The sequence below is a fragment of the Macaca mulatta genome, chromosome 1, assembly GCF_049350105.2.
Source record: "Macaca mulatta isolate MMU2019108-1 chromosome 1, T2T-MMU8v2.0, whole genome shotgun sequence".
In the NCBI taxonomy this organism is placed as follows: Eukaryota; Metazoa; Chordata; class Mammalia; order Primates; family Cercopithecidae; genus Macaca; species Macaca mulatta.
Window position 1 is genome coordinate 239,311,494 of NC_133406.1, and position 26,771 is coordinate 239,338,264.

General features: G+C 58.0%; 1 protein-coding gene and 1 long non-coding RNA gene across 31 annotated transcripts; one reads left to right on the plus strand and one right to left on the minus strand.

Annotated features, from left to right (window-relative positions):
• Nucleotides 1–16,730: 16,730 nt before the first annotated feature.
• Nucleotides 16,731–20,517, minus strand: LOC144337343 (uncharacterized). The gene is made up of 2 exons (XR_013410338.1): nt 20,153–20,517; nt 16,731–18,339 (listed from the first exon to the last, which is right to left on the minus strand). It is a non-coding gene; the product is annotated as an uncharacterized LOC144337343 (long non-coding RNA).
• MXRA8 (matrix remodeling associated 8) lies at nt 18,054–26,523 on the plus strand. Of its 30 annotated transcripts, none has more exons than XM_077981273.1 (10): nt 18,058–18,471; nt 22,613–22,636; nt 23,594–23,896; nt 24,024–24,125; nt 24,202–24,666; nt 24,843–24,998; nt 25,120–25,159; nt 25,246–25,322; nt 25,423–25,503; nt 25,716–26,523. In XM_077981273.1, exons 3-10 carry the CDS (start codon nt 23,695–23,697, stop codon nt 25,739–25,741), a joined length of 1,149 nt encoding a protein of 382 aa, XP_077837399.1. In that variant the 5' UTR covers nt 18,058–18,471; nt 22,613–22,636; nt 23,594–23,694; the 3' UTR covers nt 25,742–26,523. The 30 variants fall into 30 exon arrangements, with proteins under 30 accessions (XP_077837374.1, XP_077837394.1, XP_077837422.1 ...); XM_077981305.1 differs by having other exon boundaries at nt 26,177–26,523; XM_077981238.1 differs by having other exon boundaries at nt 18,070–18,471; nt 24,202–24,672; nt 25,405–25,503.
• Nucleotides 26,524–26,771: the final 248 nt, after the last annotated feature.

Genomic DNA, 26,771 nt, shown 5'->3' on the forward strand with positions numbered 1-26,771 from the left:
CTCAGGATTGAGGCTGGTGCCAGTCCCAGGTATTGTAGAAGCCCCGGGCGCCAGGGTGGCAGATTGGCCGTCTGTCTCTCTAGCTGGCCCTTGGCCGCCGTCCAGAGGGTGCTGGGCCTGTGGGAGCCCCAGCCTCGCTGTGAGTGAATGTGTGCTGTGTGCAGCCCAGGCCAGGCGCTGTGGGATCACTGTGAAGAGAGCCCACAGCCCCTCCCTGAGCGCCACATTCCCTGGGAGAGGCCGACCCGGAGGGCAGAAGTACAGGGGAACAGGACTGGGATTGAGGGAGCTCCCAGAATGCATGGGGTGACTCAGGTGTTTCGTGAGTGGAGGGTCAGGGAGGGCCTCACTGGGAAGGTGGGAAAGGTCCTGGTACCGCTGGTGGTGGTGGATGGTGCCCACCAGGCTCCATGGACGTGAGCCTCCAGTGGCCCTCCGCGCCATCCAGCTACAGGGCCAGGGTGTTGGCCCTCCCAGGCGGGTCTGCCGTCTCCTGGGGCTCTGAGTGGAGGTGGGGACTCAGCAGGAAAAGTTGGCCCAGAAGGAGTTCAGGGCTGGGGGGTGGCTGAGGAAAGGCTCTCATTTACAGGGTGGAGAATCCCTGAGGCTTAGGTTGAGCCATAGGCTTCCGGTGTCTCCAGGTTCCTCTGGGTGAAGAGGAGGAACACATTACTCCGTGTGTGTGTGTGTTTGAGACAGTCTCATTCCATCACCCAGGCTGGAGTGCACTGTCGAGGTCTCAGCTCACTGCAACCTCTCCCTCCCAGGTTCAAGTGATTCTCCTGCCTCAGCCTCCTGAATAGCTGGGATTACAGGTGCCCGCCACCACGCCTGGCTAATTTTTGTATTTTTATTAGAGATGGGGTTTTACCATGTTGATGAGGATGGTCTTGATCTCCTAACCTCAAGTGATCTGCCTGCCTTGGCCTCCCAAAGTGCTGGGATTACAGGCGTGAGCCACCGCGCCCGGCTGGAACACGTTATTCCTAAGAGCGGGGGTGTGCAGGGGCCCTCGGACTTGGGTAGCAGGTGGACACCGGGAAGGTGCTGCAGCCCAGTCTCAGCCACGCTGCCCCCAACAGCTCAGCAACAGGAGAGGAGGCTTTGCGTCCGCCCCAGGCGTTTGAGTGGAGGCCTTGGAGCTGCAGCTTCTCCCACCCCACCCCATATGAAGGCTGGGCTGCCTCGCCAGAGACATGGGGGCCTCTTGTTTTATGTCACAGAAATGTGTCTGAGTCTCAAGTTTGAGTCCCTTGCCCATCAGACTTTGGGGAGGGCTTGAGCGCTGTTCCCAGCAGTTTCTCTAGAACAGGACGGACTTGTGGGTCACACACTGTCCGAGGAGTCGGGCCCTGGACGTGCCAGCCAGCGAGGTTAGCAGGCCTTGGCTGTGGGTCCCGATCTGCAGGAGGGGTCCGGAGGCCCTAGCGGGTGCAGGTGCACTTCCCGAGACCACCACACGGGGGCAGCAGCCAGGCTCCTGGGTCCAGGGCTGGGGACCAGGACAGGTGGCAGGAAGCATCTTGTGGGGCCCCAGCTGGGGTCACAGGCGTCCTTCCTGTGTCTGTTTTCCCAGCTGTGAGTGGAGCAGGGTTCCCAGGGCCGAAACTCTTCCACCTGAAGCGGAACCCGCTCAGTGCCAAGCCTGGCCCTGCCCCAGCCTCCCGGTGCCCTTGCCTGCCACTGGCACCCTCTGCAGAGCCGCTGCCCCTGCGTTTCCTTCCATCCCGGCCTTGGAAGCTGCCCCGGGCTCACCTCCCTCATCTTTGTGTGAGGGAGGAGACGTGGGAAGCTGAGTGGACCTGTCCGGAGTCCTAGCCTGCAGAGGTCAGCTGGGCAGCCAGTGGTGGGGAGCAGCCCTACCCAGCTCAGGTCAGCCCTGAGACCCGCCTCGGGCCTGGCCTCCTCCACCCCTGCACGGGGGCCGGCTTGGGGTGCTCCTGGGAGGCAGGTCAGCCATGGCTTTGAGCCGCGTCTGGAGACGTGTGGTTGTCAGTGGGAAGTGCTGCTGGCATGGGCGGGTGCAGGCTAGGAATGCTGCCACGCAGCCTGCACCATGAGGATGTCCCCACCACGAACCCATCAGCCCACATGTCAGCGGCGGTGGGCACCCCTGCTCCAGACGTCACCATCCCGGTGAGGTGGTGCCTCAGCGGTCCACCCCAGCTCCCGCATCTCAGGCGCCTCCTACAGGTCTGCACCCTGCCCAGCCTGCAGCGCTCACCCTGCCTTGGCTTGGAAGCCTTTGTTGCCCAACCACAACCTTGGGAAGCAATTTTGGGGTTTTATTTTTATCTCTGTGGCTGCTCCCAGGCCGCAAGAGGCTGTGCCTCCCCTCTTCGCGGGCCTCCACCCTGCCCCGCCTGTGAGACGTGCACCCCTTCTCCCTGTCGCCTCCCTTGTTCTGGCCCTGGGCATCACCTGGGCGAGGGGGATAGAGGTGGGGTGGGGTGGGCTGGGGGCCTGTGGAGCTGCCAGCGACCTGCTCCTCCCCGTAGCGTGTCCTGGTGGTGCCCAGAGCTTGGGTTCCAGCCAGGACTTCGCTCTGCTGGGGATGGTCTTGGGCAGTGGGGATGGTGCCCCAGCCTCAAGCCCAGGGGTGGGATTCAGCAGTGGCCTCGAGAATGGGGCATGTTGGTGAACTCAGCCCCATGCCTCTTCCCCTGGCTGCTGCGTCCCTGGCAGGCCGGTGTCTTCTGTGCCTTCCACTGGGGCCGAGCCTGGGGCCTGGGGCCTGACCAGCTGCAGAGCTGTGGCTTCAGAGCTTTCATGGACCATGGGGAAGGCCCTCAGCTCCCACCCCCGGTGCCCACCCAGGGACCTGCCTGCTTCAGACGTGTGTGTGTTGGGGGGCAGGCGAGCAGCACACGTGTGTGCCACGCAAGGCCCAGAACCTCCAGGGAGCCGAGCTGAGTCTCACTGTCCACGCCCTGTCTGAGGAGCATGCGGGCTGGTGGGGGCAACAGAGAGACCCTCGTGTACAGCGGAGTCTGGAAGGAACCTGGCTTCCCTGGGCTGGGCCAGGACCCCCGAACCTCCCGGGAAGGGCACTGGGAAGGGGGGGAAAGAACATTCCTGTCTCAGGCTGGGGGACTCTGGGTCCTGTTTCTGAATGCCATGGTTTTCTCATTCTTAGTTTACTACTTTTTTTTTTTTTTGGTATGGAATCTCGCTCTGTCGCCAGGCTGAAGTGTAGTGGTGCAATCTTGGCTCACTGCCACCTCCGCCTCCCAGGCTCCAGAGATTCTCCTGCCTCAACCTCCTGAGCAGCTTGGACTATAGTTGTGTGCCACTGTGCCTGGCTGATTTTTGTATTTTTAGTAGAGGTGAGGTTTCACCATGTTGGTCAGGCTGGTTTCGAACTCCTGACCTTGTGATCTGCCCACCTCGGCCTCCCACAGTGCTGGGATGACAGGCTGAGCCCCGCGCCCGGAACGGTTATTTCACTGACCACTGATTAGAATTAGCCATTTCATAGGCACGGACCCAAAGTACAGAGTTTAACTTGCCAGGAAGCCATGAGCCAGCCCTGAGTCTGTGATTCCTAAGCTTAATTGTAAAAATAAATTATTTTTATAAAAGTTATGCTCGTGGGCCAAGCACGGTGGCTCTCGCCTGTAATCCCAGCACTTTGGGAGGCCAAGGCGGGCGGATCACAAGGTCAGGAAATCGAGACCATCCTGGCTAACACTGTGAAACCCCGTCTCTACTAAAAATACAAAAATTACCCAGGCGTGGTGATGGCGCCTGTAGTCCCAGCTACTCGGGAGGCTGAGGCAGGAGAATGAAGGAAAACAGTCTCTCTTCCCCCATCCCCACACCACCGTTCCCAGAGGCAATTTTAGCCTTTTTTTTTTTTTTTTTGAGACGGAGTCTCGCTCTGTGGCCCAGGCTGGAGTGAGTGGCGCGATCTCAGCTCACTGCAAGCTCCACCTCTGGGATTCACGCCATTCTCCTGCCTCAGCCTGCCAAGTAGCTGGGACTACAGGCGCCCGCCACCACGCCCGGCTAGTTTTTTGTATTTTTAGTAGAGACGGGGTTTCACCGTGTTAGCCAGGATGGTCTCGATCTCCTGACCTCGTGATCCACCCGCCTCGGCCTCCCAAAGTGCTGGGATTACAGGCTTGAGCCACTGCGCCTAACCAGACCTATTTTTATTTTTATTATTTTTATTTTTTATTTTATTTTTTCGAGACGGAGTCTCGCTCTGTCACGCAGACTGGAGTGCAGTGGCACGATCTCGGCTCACTGCAAGCTCTGCCTCCTGGGTTCCCACCATTCTCCTGCCTCAGTCTCCCATGTAGCTGGGACTACAGGCACCCACCACTGCGCCTGGCTAATTTTTGTATTTTTTCTTTTAGTAGAGATGGGGTTTCACCGCGTTAGCCAGGATGGTCTCGATCTCCTGACCTCGTGATCCGCCTGCCTTGGCCTCCCAAAGTGCTGGGATTACAGGCATGAACCACCGCGCCCGGCCAAAGAAAATTTTTTTTTTTAATTAGCCAGGTGTAGTTGTGCTTACTTGTGGTTCCAGATACTCAGAAGGCTGAGGTGGAAAGATCCGCTTGAGCCTGGGAGGTCGAACCTGCAGTGAGCCAATGTCACACCACTGCAGTCCAGCCTGGGCAACGGGGTGAGACTCTGTCTCAAAAATAAAAATGAAAAAAGCCGGGTGCCACGGCTCACGCCTGTAATCCCAGCACTTTGGGGCGCTGAGGTGGGCGGATCACATGGTCAGGAGATCGAGACCGTCCGGGCTAACCCAGTAGAAACCCCATCTCTACTAAAAATACAAAAAATTAGCCAAGCATGGTGGTGGGCACCAGTAGTCCCCGCTACTTGGGAGGCTGAGGCAGGAGAATGGCGTGAACCCCAGAGGTGGAGCTTGCAGTGAGCTGAGATGGTACCACTGTACTCCAGCCTGGGCGACAGAGCGAGACTCCATCTCAAAAAATAAATGTTGCTCCTGTCCACTAAACTGAATTCACACTAATTCACACTCACCAGTTCATATTCACCAATTCATACTTGCCAATCCACACCCATCCACACTCATTCACACCCACACTCTCACCAATTCACACCCATCCACATTCACTTGCCAGTTCACACCCATCTACACTCATCTAGACTCATTCACACTGCAAACCCCAATTCAATTCACACTCGCCAATTCACACCAGTTCACACTCATTCACTCTCTCACCAATTCACTCACCCACACTCATTCACACACTCATTCTCACCAATTCATACCCATCCACACTCAGCCACACTACTTCACACACACCAGTTCACTAATTGACACCCGTTTACATTCATCCACATGCTCATTCACAGTACACACACCAGTTCACACTCACCAATTCAATTCACACCCATCCACACATTCACACTCATCCACACTACTTCACACTCACCAATTCACTAATTTCCACTCACCCATTTACATTATCCTTTCACACTAGTTCTCACACTCATTCATACTCCTTCACACCACACTCACCCATCCACACCCATTCACATTCACACTCACCAATCCACACACTCATTCCCCCTCGACAATCCTCACTAACCAATTCACTCACACTCACCATTTCACACCACTCTAATCCACACACTCATTCACAGTCACATTTATTCACATTCACACTCGCCAATCCATTCACCCATTCTCACCAATCCACTCATTCATACCTATTCACACATTCATATTCACCAGTTACACTCACCAATCCACATTCATTCACACTCATTCATGGACAGCAATTCACATTCATTCACATTCACATTACCCACCCACACCCACTCATTAACACATTCACACTTGCCCATTCACACTCACCATTTCACTCATCCACACTCAACACACCAATTCACAGCCATCCACACTCATCCACACTACTTCACACTAATTCAGTAATCACACCCATTTACACTCATCCTTTCACACTCATTCTCACGCTCATACTCCATGCTCACCCATTCACATCCATCCCCCCGATCCATGCACTCATTCACACCCACACTCATTCACACTCACACTCATTCACACCCACACACCAATCTACACTCATTCACACTTGCCCATTCACACTCATCCACATTCACACTAATTCACACCTATCCACACTCATCCACATTACTTCACACTCGAATTCATTCACACACCCATTTACACTCATCCTTTCACACTCGTTCTTGCATTCATACTCTTTCACTCTCACCCATCCACACCCATTCACATGCACACTCATCAATCCACACATTCACACTCATTCATACTTGCCAATCCACACTAACCAGTTCATTCACACACTCATTCACACCCATCCACACTAATCCACACATTCACACTCACACTCATTCACACTCACACTCAACATTCCACACTCATTCACACTTATTCACATTCACCCATCCACACCCATTCAGTCATTCACACCCATTCACACATTCACACCCATTTACATTCACCAATCCACATTCATTCACACTCACCACTCATTCACATTCACACTCACCAATCCACACTAATTCACACTCACCAGTTCACACTTGTTCACACTCACCCACACTCATTCACACTCTAATGGGGCATCATTTAATGTTTGAAAAACATTACACCTTAATTTAATACTCATATTGCTACATTTTGTTTCTTCCTGCTCTGCAGTCCCAAGCTGACACCTGCCTCCTTACTCCTTCAATCCTTGCACCACAGCCTTGCATGCTGGGATCCGTGAATTGTCTGTTCACATGACAGCCACGTGATGCTCTGAATAGGATGACTTTTCCTTCTTTATGCAGTTTCTGTTTTCCTGCAGTCGGTAACTGTCTTTTTCTTTCTTTTTTTGAGACAGAGTTTCGCTCTTTTTGCCCAGGCTGGAGTGCAATGGCGCAATCTCAGCTCACTGCAACCTCCACCTCCCGGATTCAAGCGATTCTCCTGCCTCAGCCTCCCGGGTAGCTGGGATTACAGGCATGCACCACCACCTTGGCTAATTTTGTATTTTTAATAGAGACGGGTTTTCTCCATGTTGGCCAGGCTGGTCTTGAACTCCTAACCTCAGGTGATCCACCTGCCTCGGCCTCCCAAAGTGCTGGGATTACAGGCGTGAGCCACCACGCCTGGCTTTTTCCTTCAATTGCTTAGTTTTCTTTACCCTCCTCACAGTTCCAATACCAAGTTCCTGGGCCAATTCCGGGCGCATCTGAGGTTCTATGGTTTCATCTCATTGATAAGTCCCCCCCCAGGACCTCTGACTTGCTCCGGCTGGGCTGGGTGCCCGCTGCATCTGGAGCCCAGATGTCTCCCTGGAATCCTGCTTTGTGCTTTCAGGGAATTCTCTCAGCCTCCCTCTTGCTTCCCACATCCTTTGTCTCCCATTTTTTTCCTTTGGAAGAGCACATATTCCATAGCCGCCTGAGGAAAGATGCACGAGGGGAAATTTTGGACCCTTAGTTACCTGGAAATGTCTTCATTGTCTCCTGTTACTTCGTTGATAGTTTGGGTAGAGAATTCCAGAATAGGCCGGGCGCGGTGGCTCACGCCTGTAATCCCAGCACTTTGGGAGGCCGAGACGGGCAGATCACGAGGTCAGGAGATCGAGACCATCCTGGCTGACACGGTGAAACCGCGTCTCTACTAAAAAATACAAAAAACTAGCCGGGCGCGGTGGCGGTGACTGTGGTCCCTGCTACTCGGGAGGCTGAGGCAGGAGAATGGCGTAAACCCAGGAGGCGGAGCTTGCAGTGAGCCGTCACAGACGGAATTCCAGGATGGGAACCGCCACTGATGGAATTCCAGGATGGGAACCGCCACCGACGGAATTTGGCAAGTCTGCTTCATTGTCTTTTAGTTCCCAGGGTTGCTGTTGAGATAAACTCATTTTGAGTTATTAGCCTTTGTCAATGACATTTTTTTTCTCCATTGAGGAATTTTTTTTTTTGAGACGGAGTCTTGCTCTGTCGCCCAGGCTGGAGTGCAGCGGTGCAATCTCAGCTCACTGCAGCCTTCACCTCCCGGGTTCACACGATTCTCCTGCCTCAGCCTCCTGAGTGACTGGGACTACAGGCGCTCGCCAGCACACCCGGCTAATTTCTGTATTTTTAGTAGAGACGGGGTTTCATCAGGTTGGCCGGGCTGGTCTGAAACTCCTGACCTCAAATAGTCCACTCACCTTGGCCTCCCGAAGTGCTGGGATGACAGGCGTGAGCCCCCGCGTCTGGCCTAGAGGCTTCTTTTTCAGTGACTGTTTTGAAAGTTCATAGTGATGTACTTCAGGGTGGATCTGTTTTCGTCTCCCAGCAGCCCTCCCCTATGTGGAGAATCATCACTTCACTTCAGGAACATTTTCTCTTGGGTTATTTTGTTGTGATTTCCTCCCCTCTATTTCTTCAGTTTTTCTGAAGCTTCTGTTCTATGAATTATTTTCTGTCTCCTATCAACATTTGACAGAAATGTTCATAGAAATGTTTAATAGAGGCCGGGCGTGGTGGCTCACGCCTGTGATCCCAGCACTTTGGGAGGCTGAGGTGGGCGGATCACGAAGTCAGGAGTTCAAGACCAGCCAGGCCAACATGGTAAACCCCATCTCTACTAAAGATTCAAAATTAGCTGGGCTTGGTGGCAGGTGCCTGTAATCCCAGCTACTCAGGAGGCTGAGGCAGGAGAATCACTTGAAACCAAAAGGCTGATGTTGCAATGAGCCAAGATTGCACCACTGCATTTTGGCCTGGGTGACAGAGCGAGACTTCATCTAAAATATATATATATATACACACACACATATATACACATATACATACACATATATACACACACATACATATATATGTATATAAGTTAGCCAGATGTGGTGGTGCACGCCTGTAATCCCTGCTACTCAACTAGTGGGGAGGCTGAGGCAGGAGAATCGCTTGAGCCTGGGAGGTGGAGGTTGCAGTGAGCCGAGATTGTGCCACTGCACTCCAGCCTGGGCGACCGAGCAAGCCTCCGTCTAAACCAAACAAAGAAACAATCAAAAAAACAAAAGGAGAATCTTTCTGCTCCCTCACCTTCCACTGTTGCTGACTGTGTTATCCGGAGCTGACCAGCATTGCCAGCAAGGGTGGCATCTACTTTCTCTTTCGCTGACCCAAGGCCCCTCCAACAAACTGCAGGTAGCAATGGGCCTCAGTACCCAGGGGCGTATCTGGGATTTCTGACTGTCAGTGCCGCAGGACACTGGATCAGCGGCGTGTGACCACGCCAGCACCTGCCAGTCAGTCCCAGGAGACCGAATCAGGGCCTGGGGCTCCCTTGCACCAGAAGCAGATGACCTGTGAGCGCATTCCCCAGCAGATGCTGGCCTGGAGAAACTGTTCCGATTGAGAACTAGTGAGCACGACAAACAAACAAACTTGTTTTCCCTCAACCCTCAATTAGGCAAGAGCCACAGGCTGCAATGAAGTATTCTTTTTTTTGTTTTTTTTGAAATGGAGTCTCACTCTGTTGCCCAGGCTGGAGTGCAGTGGCACGATCTCGGCTTACCACAACCTCCGCCTCCCGAGTTCAAACGATTCTCCTGCCTCAGCCTCCCGAGTAGCTGGGACTACAGATATGCGCCACCATGCCCAGCTAATTTATTTATTTATTTATTTTTCAGACAGTCTCGCTCTGTCGCCCAGGCTGGAGTGCAGTGGCACGATCTTGGCTCACTGCCAGCTCCGCCTCCCGGGTTCACGCCATTCTCCTGCTTCAGCCTCCCGAGTAGCTGGGACTACAGACGCCCGCCACCACACCTGGCTAATTTTTTGTATTTTTAGTGGAGACGGGGTTTCACTATGTTGGCCAGGATGGTCCTGAACTCCTGACCTCATGATCCGCCCACCTTGGCGAAGTATTCTTTAAATGGTATTGCTGAGCCGGGAGTGGTGGCTCACACCTGTAATCCCAGCACTTTGGGAGGCGGAGGTGGGCAGATCACATGAGGTGAGGAGTTTGAGACCGGCCTGGGCAACATGATGAAACCCCATCTCTACTAAACATACAAAAATTAGGCCAGGTGCAATGATGGCTCACGCCTGTAATCCCAGCACTTCGGGAGGCCGAGGTGGGTGGATCACCTCAGGTCAGGAGATTGAGACCATCCTGGCTAACACGGTGAAACCCCGTCTCTACTAAAAATACAAAAATTAGCCGGGCGTGGTGGCGGGCGCCTGTAGTCCCAGCTACTCGGGAGGCTGAGGCAGGAGAATTGCTTGAACCTGGGAGGTGGAGGTTCCAGTGAGCCGAGATCGCGCCACTGCACTCCAGCCTGGTTCCAGAGTGAGACTCTGTCTCAAAAAAAAAAAAAAGGAAAATCTTAATATATATGTAAAGCCAGAGAATCTTCAGGGGAAGTGAGATTCTGCAGGAAGTAATGAGCGGTTTCCCTGGACTCATCCACAGAGCCGCTCAGGGCAGGGCATCAGAGGGGAGCTGCCATGTCATGCCCAGCTTTCCCACGAGTTTGGTCTGCAGCAGGCCGGGTCGGAAGACGGAAACCACAGGGGAGGTGTGGCCGTGCGGTTCAGGTCCATTCCCACCCCTGGGTAGCAGAGAAGTGCGTCGGTTTGCTCAGGGTGCAGCTGGTCTGCATTCTGGACAAGCAATGGGCCACCTCCTATCAGGCGTGGGGCACAGCGGCAACAGAGGTGGCCTGGGCATAGGCTGGGGCGGGCCCTCCAGGTTCCCTGCACAGGCAGTCAGGGCGTGGGTCTCCGTGTTGAGGGAGCAGGGAAAGCTCACTGCAGGCCTCAGGGTGGCCCAGGGACCGGGAGCTGTGGGCACGTGGCTGGGGCCAAGCTCACACCCGCTGACCCAAGGGCACTGCCAGAAACAGCAGAACCCCTCCTCCTGCAGTGCCCCCAGCGCCCACTGCTGGCAGAACTCAGCCTCGCTGAGTTACAAAGGAGCCCTTCGGAGCCCCTCCAGGACCTGCTGAGCACAGAGTGCTGGAGGCTCTGGAGCCGCGAGTGGCAATAACTAGACAAATGAGGCTCAGATCCACGCAGACGGGGATCAGTACACACCGGATCGTTTTTCTTTTTTCTTTTTTTTTTTTTTTTTTGAGACGGAGTCTCGCTCTGCCGCCCAGGCTGGAGTGCAGTGGCCGGATCTCAGCTCACTGCAAGCTCCGCCTCCCGGGTTCACGCCATTCTCCTGCCTCAGCCTCCCGAGTAGCTGGGACTACAGGCGCCCACAACCGCGCCCGGCTAGTTTTTTGTATTTTTAGTAGAGACGGGGTTTCACCGTGTTAGCCAGGATGGTCTCGATCTCCTGACCTCGTGATCCGCCCATCTCGGCCTCCCAAAGTGCTGGGATTACAGGCTTGAGCCACCGCGCCCGGCCCGTTTTTCTTTTCTTTTCTGAGACGGTCTGGCTCTGTCACCCAGGCTGGAGTAAAGCGATGCCATCACGACTCGTCCTCCCTTCCCAGGCTCAGGCCATGCTCTCACCTCAGCCTTTCTTAGCTGGGATCACAGGTGTGCGCCACTACAGCTGGCCTCATTTTTTTTCTTTTCTTTTTTTTTTGAGACAGAGTCTCGCTCTGTAGCCCAGGCTGGAGTGCCGTGGCGCCATCTCAGCTCACTGCAAGCTCCACCTCCCGGGTTCCCGCCATTCTCCTGCCTCAGCCTCCCGAGTCGCTGGGACCACAGGCGCCGCCACCTCGCCCGGCTAATTTTTTGTATTTTTAGTAGAGATGGGGTTTCACCGTGTTAGCCAGGAAGGTCTCGACCTCCTGACCTGGGATTACAGGCATGAGCCACCATGCCTGGCCACCTGGCCTTATTTTTATTTTTATTTTTTATTTTTTTATTTTTTTATTTTTTATTTTTTTTTGAGACGGAGTCTCGCTCTGTCGCCCAGGCTGGAGTGCAGTGGCCGGATCTCAGCTCACTGCAAGCTCCGCCTCCCGGGTTCTCGCCATTCTCCTGCCTCAGCCTCCTGAGTAGCTGGGACTACAGGCACCACCACCTCGCCTGGCTAGTTTTTTGTATTTTTTTAGTAGAGTCGGGGTTTCACCGTGTTAGCCAGGATGGTCTCGATCTCCTGACATCGTGATCCGCCCATCTCAGCCTCCCAAAGTGCTGGGATTATAGGCTTGAGCCACCGCGCCCGGCCCTTTATTTTTTATTTTTTTTAGACGAAGTCTTGCTCTGTCGCCCAGACTGGAGTGCGGTGGTGCATTCTCAGCTCACTGCAAGCTCCGCCTCCTGGGTTCAGCCAATTCTCCTGCCTCAGCCTCGAGAGTAGCTGGGACTACAGGCGTGCGCCGCCATGCCCAGCTAATTTTTTATTTTTATTTATTTATTTATTTTTTGAGACGGAGTTTCGCTCTTGTTACCCAGGCTGTAGTGCAATGGCACAATGTCGGCTCACTACAACCTCCGCCTCCCGTGTTCGAGCGATTCTCCTGCCTCAGCCTTCCTGAGTAGCTGGGATTACAGGCACACACCATCATGCTCAGCTAATTTTGTATTTTTAGTAGAGACGGGGTTTCTCCATGTTGGTCAGGCTGGTCTCGAACTCCCGACCTCAGGTGATCTGCCCACCTCAGCCTCCCAAAGTGGTGGGATTACAGGCGTGAGCCACCGGGCCCAGCCTTATTTTTATTTTTTATTTTGTTTTTGAGACGGAGTTTCACTCTTGTTGCCCAGGCTGGAGTGCAATGCCACAATCTTGGCTCACCTCAACCTCCACCTCCCAGGTTCAAGTGATTCTCCTGCCTCAGCCTCCCAAGTAGCTGGGATTACAGACGTGCACCACCATGCCTGGCTAATTTTTGTACTTTTAGTAGAGACGGGATTTCTCCATGTTGGTCAGGCTGGTCTCGAACTCTTGACCTCAGGTGATCCACCCCCACTCAGCCTCCCAAAGTGCTGGGATTACAGGTGTGAGCCACCGCGCCTGGTCTTTTTTTTTTTTTTTTTTTTTTTTTTTTTTTTTTTTTTTTTTTGACATGGAGTCTCGCTCTGTCACTAGGCTGGAGTGCAGTGGTGTGATCTCGGCTCACTGCAACCTCCGCCTCCCAGGTTCAAGCGATTATCCTGCCTCAGTCTTCTGAGTAGCTGGGATTACAGCCGTGTGCCACCATCCCCGGCTAATTTTTGTATTTTTAGTCGAGATGGGGTTTCACCATGTTGGCCAGACTGGTCTCGAACTCCCCACCTCAGGTGATCCCCCCACCTCGGCCTCCCAAAATGCTGGGATTACAGGGGTGAACCTGGCCCTATTTTTTTATTTTTGACTGGGTCTTGCTATATTGTCCTGGCTGACCTCCAAATCCTGGGCTTAAGCGAGCCTCGTGCCTCCACCTCCCAAAGTGCTGGGATTATAGGAGGGAGCCACCGTGCCCGGCCATTTTTTCTATCGTAATTCGTACATCAAATCTGTAATTATAACCATGCTGGAAATGTCACACGTGACAGCCGACCTCCCTTGGTGAGGAGGGAGAAGTCAGGATGTGCGTCCCACGTGGAAGCCGTGGCTTGGCCCTCGCCTGAGGCTGGTGTGACAGCTGCCCGACGATACGCCCAGCCGAGAACGGAGCTGGATGCAGAATCCCGTAGGTGGAGTTTGGCCTTGCAGGTGGAGGCACCAGTTACCTGCCAGGTAACTCTGGCAGCAAACTCAGGGTTCTTTGTTCCTGATTTTAAAATTGATGAGGCCGGGCGCGGTGGCTCACACCTCTAATCCCAGAACTTTGGGAGGCCGAGGTGGGTGGATCACAAGGTCAGCAGTTCGAGACCAGCCTGGCCAACACGGTGAAACCCCGTCTGTACTAAAAATACAAAAATTCGATGGGCAGGCCGGGCGCGGTGGCTCAAGCCTGTAATCCCAGCACTTTGGGAGGCCGAGACGGGCGGATCACAAGGTCAGGAGATCGAGACCAGCCTGGCTAAATACGGTGAAACCCCGTCTCTACTAAAAAATACAAAAAACTAGCCGGGTGAGGTGGCGGGCGCCTGTAGTCCCAGCTACTCGGGAGGCTGAGGCAGGAGAATGGCATAGACCCGGGAGGCGGAGCTTGCAGTGAGCTGAGATGCGGCCACTGCACTCCAGCCTGGGCGACAGAGCGAGACTCCGTCTCAAAAAAAAAAAAAAAAAAAAATTCGATGGGCGCAGTGGCTCACTCCTGTAATCCCAGCACTTTGGGAGGCTGAGGCGGGTGGATCGCAAGGTCAGGAGTTCGAGATCAGCCTGACCAACGTGATGAAACTCTGTCTCTACCAAAAATACAAAAATTAGCCAGGTGTGGTGGTGCATGCCTGTAATCCCAGCTACTCTGGAGGCTGAGGCAGGAGAATTGCTTGAACCCGGGACGTGGCGATTGCAGTGAGTCAAGATCGCGCCACTGCACTCCAGCCTGGGTGACAGAGCGAGACTTCATCTCAAAAAAAAAAAAAAAAAAAAAGGCGGGGCGCGGTGGCTCACGCCTGTAATCCCAGCACTTTGGGAGGCCGAGGCAGGCGGATCACAAGGTCAGGAGATCGAGACCACAGTGAAACCCCGTCTCTACTAAAAATACAAAAAAATTAGCTGGGCACGGTGGTGGGCGCCTGTAGTCCCAGCTACTCAGGAGGCTGAGGCAGGAGAATGGCGTGAACCCGGGAGGCAGAGCTTGCAGTGAGCCGAGATCACGCCACTGCACTCCAGCCTGGGCGACAGAGCGAGACTCCGTCTCAAAAAAAAAAAAAAAAAGCCAGGCGCGGTGGCTCACGCCTGTAATCCCAGCACTTTGGGATGCCAAGGCGGGTGGATCACGAGGTCAGGAGATTGAGACCATCCTGGCTAACATGGTGAAACCCCATCTCTATTTAAAAAAATACAAAAAATTAGCCAGGTATAGTGGTGGGTGCCTGTAGTCCCAGCTACTCAGGAGCTGAGGCAGGAGAATGGTATGAACTCGGGAGGCAGAGCTTGCAGTGAACTGAGATTGCGCCACTGCACTCCAGCCTGGGTGACAGAGCGAGACTCCGTCTCAAAAAAAAAAAAAAAAAAAAAAAGCTAGGCCTGGTGGCAGGCACCTGTAATCCCAGCTACTCGGGAGGCTGGCACCTGTAATCCCAGCTACTCGGGAGACTGGCACCTGTAATCCCAGCTACTCGGGAGGCTGAAGCAGGAGAATCGCTTGAAACTGGAAGGCAGAGGTTGCAGTGAGCTGAGATCATGCCACTGTACTCCAGCCAGCCAGAGCAAAAGAACAAAACTCTGTCTCCAAAAAAAAAAAAAATTGATGAATCTCTCCTGTAATCCCATTGCTTTGAGAGGCCGAGGATCGCTTGTGGCCAGGGATTGGAGTCTGCAGTGAGCCAAGATGTTTGCATTGCACCACTGCCCCTCAGCCTGGGCGACACGGCGAGACCCTGTCCTTTTGTTTTGTTTAGTGTTTTTGAGATGGAGTCTCGCTCTGTGGCCCAGGCTGGAGTGCAATGGCGCAATCTCAGCTCACTGCAACCTCCGCCTCCCAGGTTCAAGCAGTTCTTCTGCCTCATCTTCCGGAGTAGCTGGGACTACAGGTGCCCGTCACCACGGCCAGCTAATTTTTGTATTTTTAGTAGAGATGGGGTTTCACTCCTTTTTATTTTTTATTTTTTTGAGATGGAGTCTCACTCTGTTTCCCAGGCTGGAGTGCAATGGCATGATCTCGACTCGCTGCAACCTCCACCTCCCGGGTTCAAGTAATTCTCTTGCCTCAGCCTCCCAAGTAGCTGGGATTACAGGCGCCCACCACCACGCCTGGCTAATTTTTTGTATTTTTAGTAGAGACAGGGTTTCACTATGTTGACCAGGACCGTCTTGAACTCCTGACCTCAGGTGATCCGCCCACCTCAGCCTCCCAAAGTGCTGGGATTACAGGCATGAACCACCTTTCCTGGCTTAGATTCTGTGGCTTTAAAAAAAAAAAAATTACAGAAGGTGGCCCTGGGGCCTAAGGTTGTGATTCTGGGGTGATGTGTGTGTACCAGGCAGCCGGTCCCACTGCATTTGCATGTTTAGAACAAGCCAGATACTACTCGAGAGGAGGCAGATGGTTTGTGAAATGTTTCTGTAATAGGCCGGGCGCGGTGGCTCAAGCCTGTAATCCCAGCACTTTGGGAGGCCGAGACGGGTGGATCACGAGGTCAGGAGATCGAGACCATCCTGGCTAACACGGTGAAACCCCGTCTCTACTAAAAAACACAAAAAAACTAGCCGGGCGAGGTGGCGGCGCCTGTAGTCCCAGCTACTCGGGAGGCTGAGGCAGGAGAATGGCGTGAACCCGGGAGGCGGAGCTTGCAGTGAGCTGAGATCCTGCCACTGCACTCCAGCCTGGGCGACAGAGCGAGATTCCGTCTCAAAAAAAAAAAAAAAAAAAAAAAAAAAGAAATGTTTCTGTATTTTCAAATCTTCTTGTCTGTAGTTTTGAATCACAATGCCTCAGTGCAACAATTATCCTTCAGTCCGTCTCAGTAGTGGTCTGTCTCTGTTGTCCAGCAGGAGGAGACGGTGGTGGTGGAGGGCGGCTCTCCTCTTCCGGGCCTTCCCACAAGGGATCTGGGATCCACAGACAGCCGTGCCTCCCGGGGCCGCAGGAGGAGGGACCAACACACATGCCGGCGATGGCTGCCCAGGATACTGGTCAGGATCAGCAGGAAAACAGTCAGCCAGGGACGTGGCCGGGAACAGTCGCCACAAGTGGCTATAAGGGATTAACACATTTTCTTTTGTTTTTGATAAACAAGTTTATTTGTAAATTTAGTCATCATACATAACTAACCAAACCTTCAATATATTTTGAGACCCCCTTGGCAGGCTGTCTCCATAAAAGTGACTTTCCCAGGAGAGTGACCAGATGTGATTGGCCAACACCGTCTTAGCCCGCAGGGGTTCCTGGCGAAGGAGCCTCACGTCCCTCCCCAGAGTTTTCAGAATCCAAAGGCCGTAGGAGAAAGAACGCTGGTGGTGCTTCCTCTTAGAGGGGAGAATCTCGGCCTGGGTAGGAGACCCAGCCCCACGCCGGGAAGTCGCGCCAATGCTTCCAGTGTGCGTGGCTGGTGTGGCGGCGGAGAATATGGTTTGTCCTGGAGCCTGACCCTGTCTGTGTTGGTGTCAGCAGTGGCCCCCCCCAACGTACACACACAGGGTCCCTGGCATCCCAAGACTGCTCCCGGCAGCCCCGCCGCTGGCTGCGCCTGGAAGCCGCATCCTCAGGCTTCGCCCGGCATTTGCTGACACAGAGGTTGCGTCCTTGGGTCCGTCCGTCCTCACCCCTCCAGCCTCGGTGCACCCCACCCTGTCTCATTCCCTCCACCACACTCAGCATAGTCCAGGAGGCTGGGGTCCAAGAGGGCCACGGCCGGCGCCCGGCTTTGTGCTGAGTCCCCAGTGCCCAGCAAGCCTGGCGCCCAGGAGGTGCTCAGCAAACGCTTCGGAACGACGGGAAGTGGGACTCTTCACCCATCAGTGATCCACTGCACAGCCACAGGTCCATGTCTGTGTCTTTCCGTGTGTGTCTGTGTGTCTGTTTCTGTGTGTGGACCCGTGTGTGTGTCTCCGTGCATCTCTGTGTCTCCGTGTGTCTCCATGTGTGTCTCCGTGTATCTCCATGTGTGTCTCTGTGTGTGTCTCCATGTGTCTCCGTGTGTCTCCGTGTATCTCTGTGTGTCTCCGTGTGTCTCCATGTGTCTCCATGTGTATCTCCGTGTGTCTCCGTGTGTCTCCACGTGTGTCTCCGTGTGTCTCCGTGTGTATTCATGTGTGTCTCTATGTATCTCCGTGTATCTCCGTGTCTCCATGTGTCTCCATGTGTGTCTCATGTGTGTCTCTGTGTATCTGTCTCCGTGTGTCTCCACGTGTGTCTCCGTGTGTCTCCCTGTGTCTCCGTGTGTCTCCGTGTATCTGTGTCTCCGTGTGTCTCCGTGTGTCTCTGTGTGTGTCTCCCTGTGTGTGTGTCTCCCTGTGTGTGTGTCTCCGTGTGTGTGTGTGTGTGTGTCTCCGTGTGCGTGTGTGTCTGTGTGTGTCTCCGTGTGTGTGTGTGTGTGCGCATGCTCATGGGAGTGAACACGGGCTTGGCTGTGCTGCTTGTGGCTCTGAGCGCCGGTGGTTTTTCTTCCCGATGAGCCGGGCTGCCTGGAATGTCCGAGTCACCGGGAATGGAGCCAAGATCAGGTCCTCAGTGCGGGCAGCAGGGCCAGCTGACCCCTCTCGCTCCACCCCAGCCCCGGAGGGGGGGCCCGGAGGAGGGTCCAGGGCGCTGGTTTGACTGGGGACTTAGCCAGAGCACGGTGATGCCAGTGGCTTTGTTTTGTCCTGGTTTGTCCTCTTCCCTGGAGGGAGAAAAACGCCAGGCCAGGCTGGGAATTAAGTCACACACCCACGGCGCTGCAGAACCCCCACCCCGCCCCCCAGCGAGCAGAGGCTCCGCAGTCCCGGCCCAGGAAGGGGCAGGAGGGGCACAGGTCAGTGGCCCTGGGAGGAGCAGGTGACCTGGTCACTGCCGGGCCTGCTCTCCTCCGTGGCTATTTCCTGCTGAGGGCCGGACAGGGAGGGGCAGGGAAGGGGCCTGGTGGCCTCTTCGGCCTTTTGCTCCTTGCCCAGGGTCCCGGGGGGGGGTCAGCTGCCCCCAGGTGGTCCTGTCAGAGGTCAGGGCCCTCTCAGACGACAGCCTCTGGCCTGCATCTCAGCTGGCTGGGCTCCCGAAAGTGTGGCTGGAGACCACTGCCCGGAGAGGGACGGCCCCGCAGACTGTGGCGAACCCTGGCCTGAGGCCGCAGTGTGGACCAGGCGCCCCTCTCAGTCCTCCCAGACCAAAGGGCCAACCCTGCCCCCCATCAAACTGCTGTCCTCCTCCCTCCACGGGGACAGAGGGACGGGGAGAGTCCTCCTCCCTCCACGGGGACAGAGGGACGGGGAGAGTCCTCCTCCCTCCACGGGGACAGAGGGACGGGGAGAGTCCTCCTCCCTCCACGGGGACAGAGGGACGGGGAGAGTCCTCCTCCCTCCACGGGGACAGAGGGACGGGGAGAGTCCTCCTCCCTCCACGGGGACAGAGGGACGGGGAGAGTCCTCCTCCCTCCACGGGGACAGAGGGACGGGGAGAGTCCTCCTCCCTCCACGGGGACAGAGGGACGGGGAGAGTCCTCCTCCCTCCACGGGGACAGAGGGACGGGGAGAGTCCTCCTCCCTCCACGGGGACAGAGGGACGGGGAGAGTCCTCCTCCCTCCACGGGGACAGAGGGACGGGGAGAGCGACGGAAGAAGCCAGAGAAGGAGACAGAGGCGGCAGGGGCCAAGGCCCCAGGGTGTGCGATGGAGACAGACATGGGCGGGCGGGCAGCTGCCAGCACTAATGCAAACCAGTTGGAAAAACAGGAGGAGAGGCCAGCAGAGGCCTCGGGGCCAGCCAGGTGGGGCTTGTTTTTCCAGAATGAAAGGCCCAGGGAGCGAGTGGGGGTGGTGGGATGTGTTCAGCCCTGAAGCCGGTTTGGAAAGGCGCCTCCCGGGCCAGGACCCTGCTGAGGAAACGGTCGGACCTCGCCGGGCTGGGGTGCGGGTCTTGCATCCTTATGTTGGTCCGAGTCCTGCCCGTTGCCCCTCACACCCTCTCACTGCAGCAGCAGAGCCCCTCCCCTTGCCCTGAGACCACGACTCTGATTGGGACTGGGCTTCCCACTGTCTGAGGACTTGGGGACCAGAGCAGGGTTCAGGGTTAAGCCCCCCCAACCCGGGGCCTCCGAGGCCTGTAAGGAGAGCTCACTCCAAGTGGGCTGAACTATGCTCTGAGGGTTTCTTGTGGTTGTGGTGGTTCAGATTTTTTTTTTCCTGAGGTTTGCTTAATTAGAAGGAGTTGGGTTTGGTACACAGTGCAGGCTCTGTTATTTCGCATTTGTTTATGTGACTTTTTAAGTTTTCCCAGAGTTTCAAATTTGTGCCTTCCGTGGTGGGGATCCCACTCTCCCCTTCCTCCAGGAGCCCTGTAACCCGGCACCTAGTTTCAGGGACACCAGGCTGCGCCCTTAAAGGTGGGCAGCCTCAGAGGATGGGGCCAGCAGGGGAGAGGTCTGCTCACCCCCAGGCCTCCCAGTGCTCAGGGCCCCCCCTCCCTGGCTGACTGTCCAAGTTATAAAGGGGACTACTGACCCGCAGCATCCATCATCCTGTCTTGAGAGCCCACCGTGCCCCCCAGAGGAGACGGGAACCAAGGTCACGCACGGCCAAGGGTTGGAGCTGGAAGGGCCATCTGGTCTGAAGAAGGGTACCAGGGTGCACAGTGGGTGGGGGCAGTCTCAGTGCTGGGAGGCCTTTCTGGGGCCTGGAACAGGCTGAGGGGAAGACCCTGCTCCGAGGTGTCTCACGTGGGGGGAGGCCAGAGGTGGGGCCAAGGGGCCAATCACCCAACAGTCCCAACCCCACACCACAGGCCTGGAAGGCTCCCAGATGTCCCCGCACCACAGGCCCGGAAGGCTCCCAGCTGTGAGACACGCTCATGTGGTCTCAGGCGCCCACGCCCTCGGACCCTCTTGTCCCTCCAAGGGTGGGGTCACTACCCCCTCCCCAGGCCTGACCGTGAGGGGCTGGGCCTCTGCTCCCACACTGCCCCTCCCCAGCGGGCCAGCGAGGATGGGGGAGGCCAAGGGGCCCGGGAGGAGCCAGAGGGGGCGGTCCCCAGACTGTAGACAGGCCCAGGGCTCCGTGATGTCACTGCGGGTGCTAAGGAGGGGGAAGGGGGTAGGGCTGTTTTTCTGGAGAGAGACTTAGAGCCGAGTGGGACAAAGCCCGGGCTGGGCGGGGGCCATGGCGCTGCCATCCCGAATCCTGCTGTGGAAACTCGCGCTTCTGCAGAGTGAGCGTGGGGCCCCGGGAGGCGAGGAGGGGGCAGCATGTGGGGCTACGCGAGTCCGTTTCGGACAAAACCGCCCGTCTGCGCTTGGGCCAGGAGGGGTGGGAAGGCCCCACCAGGGAAGAGGATGGGTCTGGGGGATCTCGGGACAGCTGCTTGCTGGAGGGTGCGATGTCTTCAGTGAGACCTTGGCCAGCCTCCCCTCGCTGGGGAGCTGGAGGCCAGAGGGCCGAGAGGGCTGGGGGCCCAGGCAGGGTGGCGTCTCCATCAGGGCCCTTCCTGCACCCCCTCTTGCTGGGGCTCCGTTTAGGGAGTGGGTCAGTGATGGGGGGGACCTGAGAACTGTGGGATCTGTTCCAGCCCCCGCTCCCAGGCCTGGGCTGGCCTGCTGACCAGGCACATTCCTCTGGGAAGCTCCCAGGCTCTCAGCCACATCTCTAGGGCAGTTTTCATGTGGGATCCACGGGAGCGAGAGCAGCCCCCAGTGATCAAGAGACACAGGATGGAAACACAGTTTTGATCACCCACAGGCCCTGGGGTGCACAGAGTGCCGTGAGGCCAGGGAAAGTGGAGAGAGACGGGGACCCCCAGGCCAACCCTTTACTGGGACCAGGGCGTTCTACATACAGGTTTCCCTCAGGAATTTTTTTTTTGGACGGAGTTTCTCTCTCGCCAAGGAGGCTGGAGTGCAGTGGCGTGATCTTGTCTCACTGCAACCTCCACGTCCCAGGTTCAAGTGATTTTCTTGCCTCAGCCTCCCAAGTAGCTGTGACTATAGGTGCCCACCACCACCACGCCTGGCCAGTTTTTGTATTTTTAGTAGAGACAGGGTTTCATCATGTTGGCCAGGCTGGTGGTGAACTCCTGACCTCAGGTGATCCACCTGCCTCCGCCTCCCAAAGTGCTGGGATTACAGGCGTGAGCCACTGTGCCTGGCGAGGGAGTTTTAACTGGTAGGTTTAAGGCAAGCGGCGCGAGCCCCGTGGGGCCATGCTAACTGTACGGGGTCTCTGCGGTGTGGCTGCACATTCCATGTGGGGCGTGGAGTCCGTGGGGACATGGGGGGTCACCAGGGGACACCGTGTAGGGGGGGCGTCTGGGTGGATCAGCTTGAGGAAAGGGGATGTGAACTGGAAACTGTCCCAGGTGACAGCCCGGCTTCCAATCAGAGGAAGTCCAGCCTAGACTCAGTGGATGCTGAGGCAGCTTAAAATGCTGGAGTTCCCTGCAAGCAGGAACGCCGGCCTGCGGGGTGACGGCCGGGGTCACGGCCCACGTTCAGCCTTCAGGCCTCTGCCCTGTGGAAGCACCGCAGGGGCTGCACTGAGCCTTAGGTGTGGTGTGGGGTCCCCAGAGTCTGAGGCTCCAAGGACCCCTGGGGGCTGGGGCACAGCCCTGGAGGGAGTGTGGGGGATCCCACAGACCCAGCCTCGTTGGTGCTCTGGGTGACGTGGCTGCAGCCAGGTGGAGTGGCCCCGGTGACAAGCACACACCCCAGAACCGGCTGGCTTGGGGCCTGGCCCTGGCCTACAGCCATGCCCTGGCTTCCCCACTCCCCAAGGGCAGGTGCCGTTCACAGCCCAGCAGGGTGGCAGGGAGGGCTATGCGGGACTGTGTAGAGAGGCACCCTCCCGGCACCGAAATTGGTCTCACAGCACCCACTTTGTCTGGGACTATAGGAGGGACTATGGGGGCCAAGTGGGGGTCCCGGGGCCAGGTGGGGCTGTGGGTGGCCTCACAGCTCACTCCTCTCATTCCAGGCTCTGCCGTCCTTCTGCACTCAGGTAAGTGACCCTGGCCCCAGCTGTCCATTCCCCCTCCCCCTCAGCCCCTCCTGTCTTGCCAGGCCTGCCCTGAGGGGTCCTCAGCCCTTCCCTCCCTCACTAACCCCCCTCCCCCACAGGGCCCTGGGGCCGACCCCTGCCCCACAGATGCCCCCTTCACCACCAGGGACCTCCAGGGCCCTCCCCCTCCCCCACTGACTGTCCTTCCCCAACAAGGGCCCTCAGGGACCTGCCCCACTCCCACTGAGTTCCCTATCCTACCATGGCCCTCAGGACCCACCACTCCCCCATGAACTCCCCCTCCCCAACCAGGGCCCTCAAGGGGCCACCCCTCCCCCAATGATTCCCCTTTTGCCACATGGGTTCTTGGGGGTATACCCCTCCCCCATGACGGGGCTCCGGGGCCCACACACCCCACAGATGCCCCCTCCCCCACCAGGGTCCCAGGGACCCTCCACTCCCCCACTCACTCCCCCACCCCCACCAGGGCCCTCGGGGGGCCGCCCCTCCCCCCTGCCCCACTCCCACTGAGTCCCCTATCCTACCATGGCCCTCGGGACCCACCACTCCCCCATGAACTCCCCCTCCCCAGCCAGGGCCCTCAGGGGGCCGCCCCTCCCCCAATGATTCCCCTTCCCCCACATGGGCCCTTGGGGGCATGCACCCTCCCAGGGACTCGCCCTCCACCACGAGGGGCCTCCGGGCCTAGGGACCCTCCCCTCCCCCACTGACTCCCTCTCCCCCGTCAGGGCCCTCAGGGTCCGCCCCTCCCCCACCGACACCCCTCCCCCACTGACTCCTCCTCCCCCATCAGGACTCCCAGAGTCCGCCCCTCACCCAGATTCCCCCTCCCCCATCAGAACCCTCGGGTGCCCTCCCCTCCCCCAATGACTCACCTTCCCCCACCAGGGCCCTCGGGGGCCTGCCCCTCCCCCACGGACTCCCCTCCCCCACCAGGGTCCTCAGTGCCCGCCGCCGATGGCAGCTCCGTGGTGTCCGAGTCCGCGGTGAGCTGGGCGGCGGGCGCCCGGGCGGTGCTGCGCTGCCAGAGCCCGCGCATGGTGTGGACCCAGGACCGGCTGCACGACCGCCAGCGCGTGCTCCACTGGGACCTGCGCGGCCCCGGGGGCGGCCCTGCGCGGCGCCTGCTGGACTTGTACTCGGCGGGCGAGCAGCGCGTGTACGAGGCGCGGGACCGAGGTCGCCTGGAGCTCTCGGCGTCAGCCTTCGACGACGGCAACTTCTCGCTGCTCATCCGCGGTGCGGGGGCCGGGGCCGCGGGGTCGGGGCCGGGGGGCCGGGGCCGCGGGGTCGAGGGCAGGGGGGCCGGGGCCGCGGGGTCGAGGGCACCGCGAGGCTCACGCGCGGCTTCCTCCTGGGTGTGCAGCGGTGGAGGAGACGGACGCGGGGCTGTACACCTGCAATCTGCACCACCACTACTGCCACCTCTACGAGAGCCTGGCCGTCCGCCTGGAGGTCACCGACGGCCGTGAGTGCGCCCCCCCACCCCCCGTCCCCCGCCCCCCGCCTGGGCCCGCGCGCCGCTGACCGCGCCCCCTCCGCAGCCCCGGCCACCCCCGCCTACTGGGACGGCGAGAAGGAGGTGTTGGCGGTGGCGCGCGGCGCGCCCGCGCTCCTGACTTGCGTGAACCGCGGGCACATGTGGACCGACCGGCACGTGGAGGAGGCGCAGCAGGTGGTGCACTGGGATCGGCAGCCGCCCGGGGTCCCGCACGACCGCGCGGACCGCCTGCTGGACCTGTACGCGTCGGGCGAGCGCCGCGCCTACGGGCCCCTTTTCCTGCGCGACCGCGTGGCCGTGGGCGCAGACGCCTTTGAGCGCGGTGACTTCTCGCTGCGCATCGAGCCGCTGGAGGCCGCCGACGAGGGCACCTACTCCTGCCACCTGCACCACCACTACTGCGGCCTGCACGAACGCCGCGTCTTCCACCTGACGGTCGCCGAACCCCACGCGGAGCCGCCCCCCCGGGGCTCTCCGGGCAACGGCTCCAGCCACAGCGGCGCCCCAGGTCCAGGTGACGGGCCGCCCCGGGACCCGGGAAGGCAGGAGCCCACCCCACTTGGGGTTGCTCTGCGCCCGCTGTCCCTTGCCGGAGGCCCGCGGAGCCCAGCAGGGGCCGTGGCCCGGGTCGGGGCACAGGCCTTGCTGGTGCCTGACGCCGCTTCCACCCTGCGCCCCCCGCAGACCCCACACTGGCTCGCGGCCACAACGTCATAAACGTCATCGTCCCCGAGAGCCGAGCCCACTTCTTCCAGCAGCTGGGCTACGTGCTGGCCACGCTGCTGCTCTTCATCCTGCTGCTGGTCACCGTCCTCCTGGCCGCCCGCAGGCGCCGCGGAGGTGAGGCTGCCGCGGCAGAGCCAGCGGCCCCAGGAGACTGAGGTGGGCGGGAGGGCGGTCCTCTGGGCTGGGGGACCTGCGGAGGGGGCGGCACTGCCCCCAATGTGAGTCTCCTTCCCAGGCTACGAATACTCGGACCAGAAGTCGGGAAAGTCAAAGGGGTGAGTACCCCCCTCCCAGCCCTCCTGGGGACCAGGACCCCCTCCACCCCGCCCAGCTGTAACCTCCTCCCACTCTCGCCCTCCAGGAAGGATGTGAATTTGGCGGAGTTCGCTGTGGCTGCAGGGGACCAGACACTTTACAGGAGTGAGGACATTCAGCTAGGTGAGGCGGTGCTGGGACACCAAGGCCCTGGGCGGCTCCCAGGCCTGGGCTGGGAAGTGCATCCTGGGAGAGGGTACCTCAGCCTGCTCTCCTCCCACAGATTACAAAAACAACATCTTGAAGGAGAGGGCGGAGCTGGCCCACAGTCCCCTCCCTGCCAAGTACATCGACCTAGACAAAGGTGAGTGGGCTACCTCAGCCCATCTCAGAGCCCTGCCCATCCCCATTCCACCTCATCCGGGACCCCCAAGGGCAGACACCAGCCAGGCCCAGGGCCCCTGCCACCTCAGGCTCCGAAGTCCCTGGGGAGTCCTGCTGGGGGTCTGCCCTGCGTCTCCCACTGTGATGAGGGTGGAGAACAGACGCCGACCCGTTGGCGCCCTTGGCTTCCAGGGTTCCGGAAGGAGTACTGCAAATAGGGGGACCCTGGGCTCCTGGCTGGGCCAGCAGCTGCATCTTTCCTGTCTGTGCCCCTCGGGGCATCACCTGGTGCTCCCGGGCTCACCCCCTTCCAGCGGCTGGTCCCGCTTTCCTGGAATTTGGTCTGGGCATATGCAGAAGTGGCAGCACAGCCCCCACCCCTTCGGCCTTTGCTCACGGGTGGCCCTGCTCAGCCCAGACACAACCAAAATCCCACTGATGCCCAGCATGCCCTCAGACCCTCCTGGGCTCTGCCCACTGGGGGCTGGAAGACATTCCTGGAAGACACTCCCATCAGAACCTGGCAGCCCCAAAACTGGGGTCAGCCTCAGGGCAGGAGTCCCACTCCTCCTGGGGTGCTGCCCACCGTCGAGAGCTCCCCAGGGCTCCTCCGCGTACCATGCAGGACTCCAGGCACCATCTGTTCTCCCCAGGGACCTGGTGACTTGGTGAATGCCAGCCCTTGCCCCTCTCTGCTGCTTTGGGCCACCTGGGGCTGCACCCCCCGCCGTTTCTCTGCTTCCACCCCTACCCTAGCCTTGCTCTCAGCCACCTTGACAGTCACTGGGCTCCCTGTGACTTCTGACCCTGACACCCCTCCCTTGGACTCTGCCTAGGCTAGAGTCTACGGCTGGGGCCACATTTGGCTTCTGTACTGGCTGAGAACAGGGGAGGGGGTGAAGGTGGCTTGGGGTGGCCTATGTTGCCACTCTCAGCACCCCACATTTGCACCTGCTGGTGGACCTGCCACCATCACAATAAAAGCCCCATCTGATTTTTAGACTTGGCCCAGGTATGCTTCTGAAACTCCATCTCCTAGGGGTGGGCAAAGTACGAGTCTGGGCCTGGGAATCCCCACGTCGTCTTCATCTCCACCTGAAGCCCCTGACATCATCCCATTCCTTGGGCTGAAAGGTCTGGGTCTGGGTCCTCTGGGAGTTGGTGTCCTGGGAAGGGGTCATTTGAGTTAGTTCTGTGTGGCATGCTTCTGGTCGTGGAGGAGTTCATATTCCTTTGATGGCTGACCTG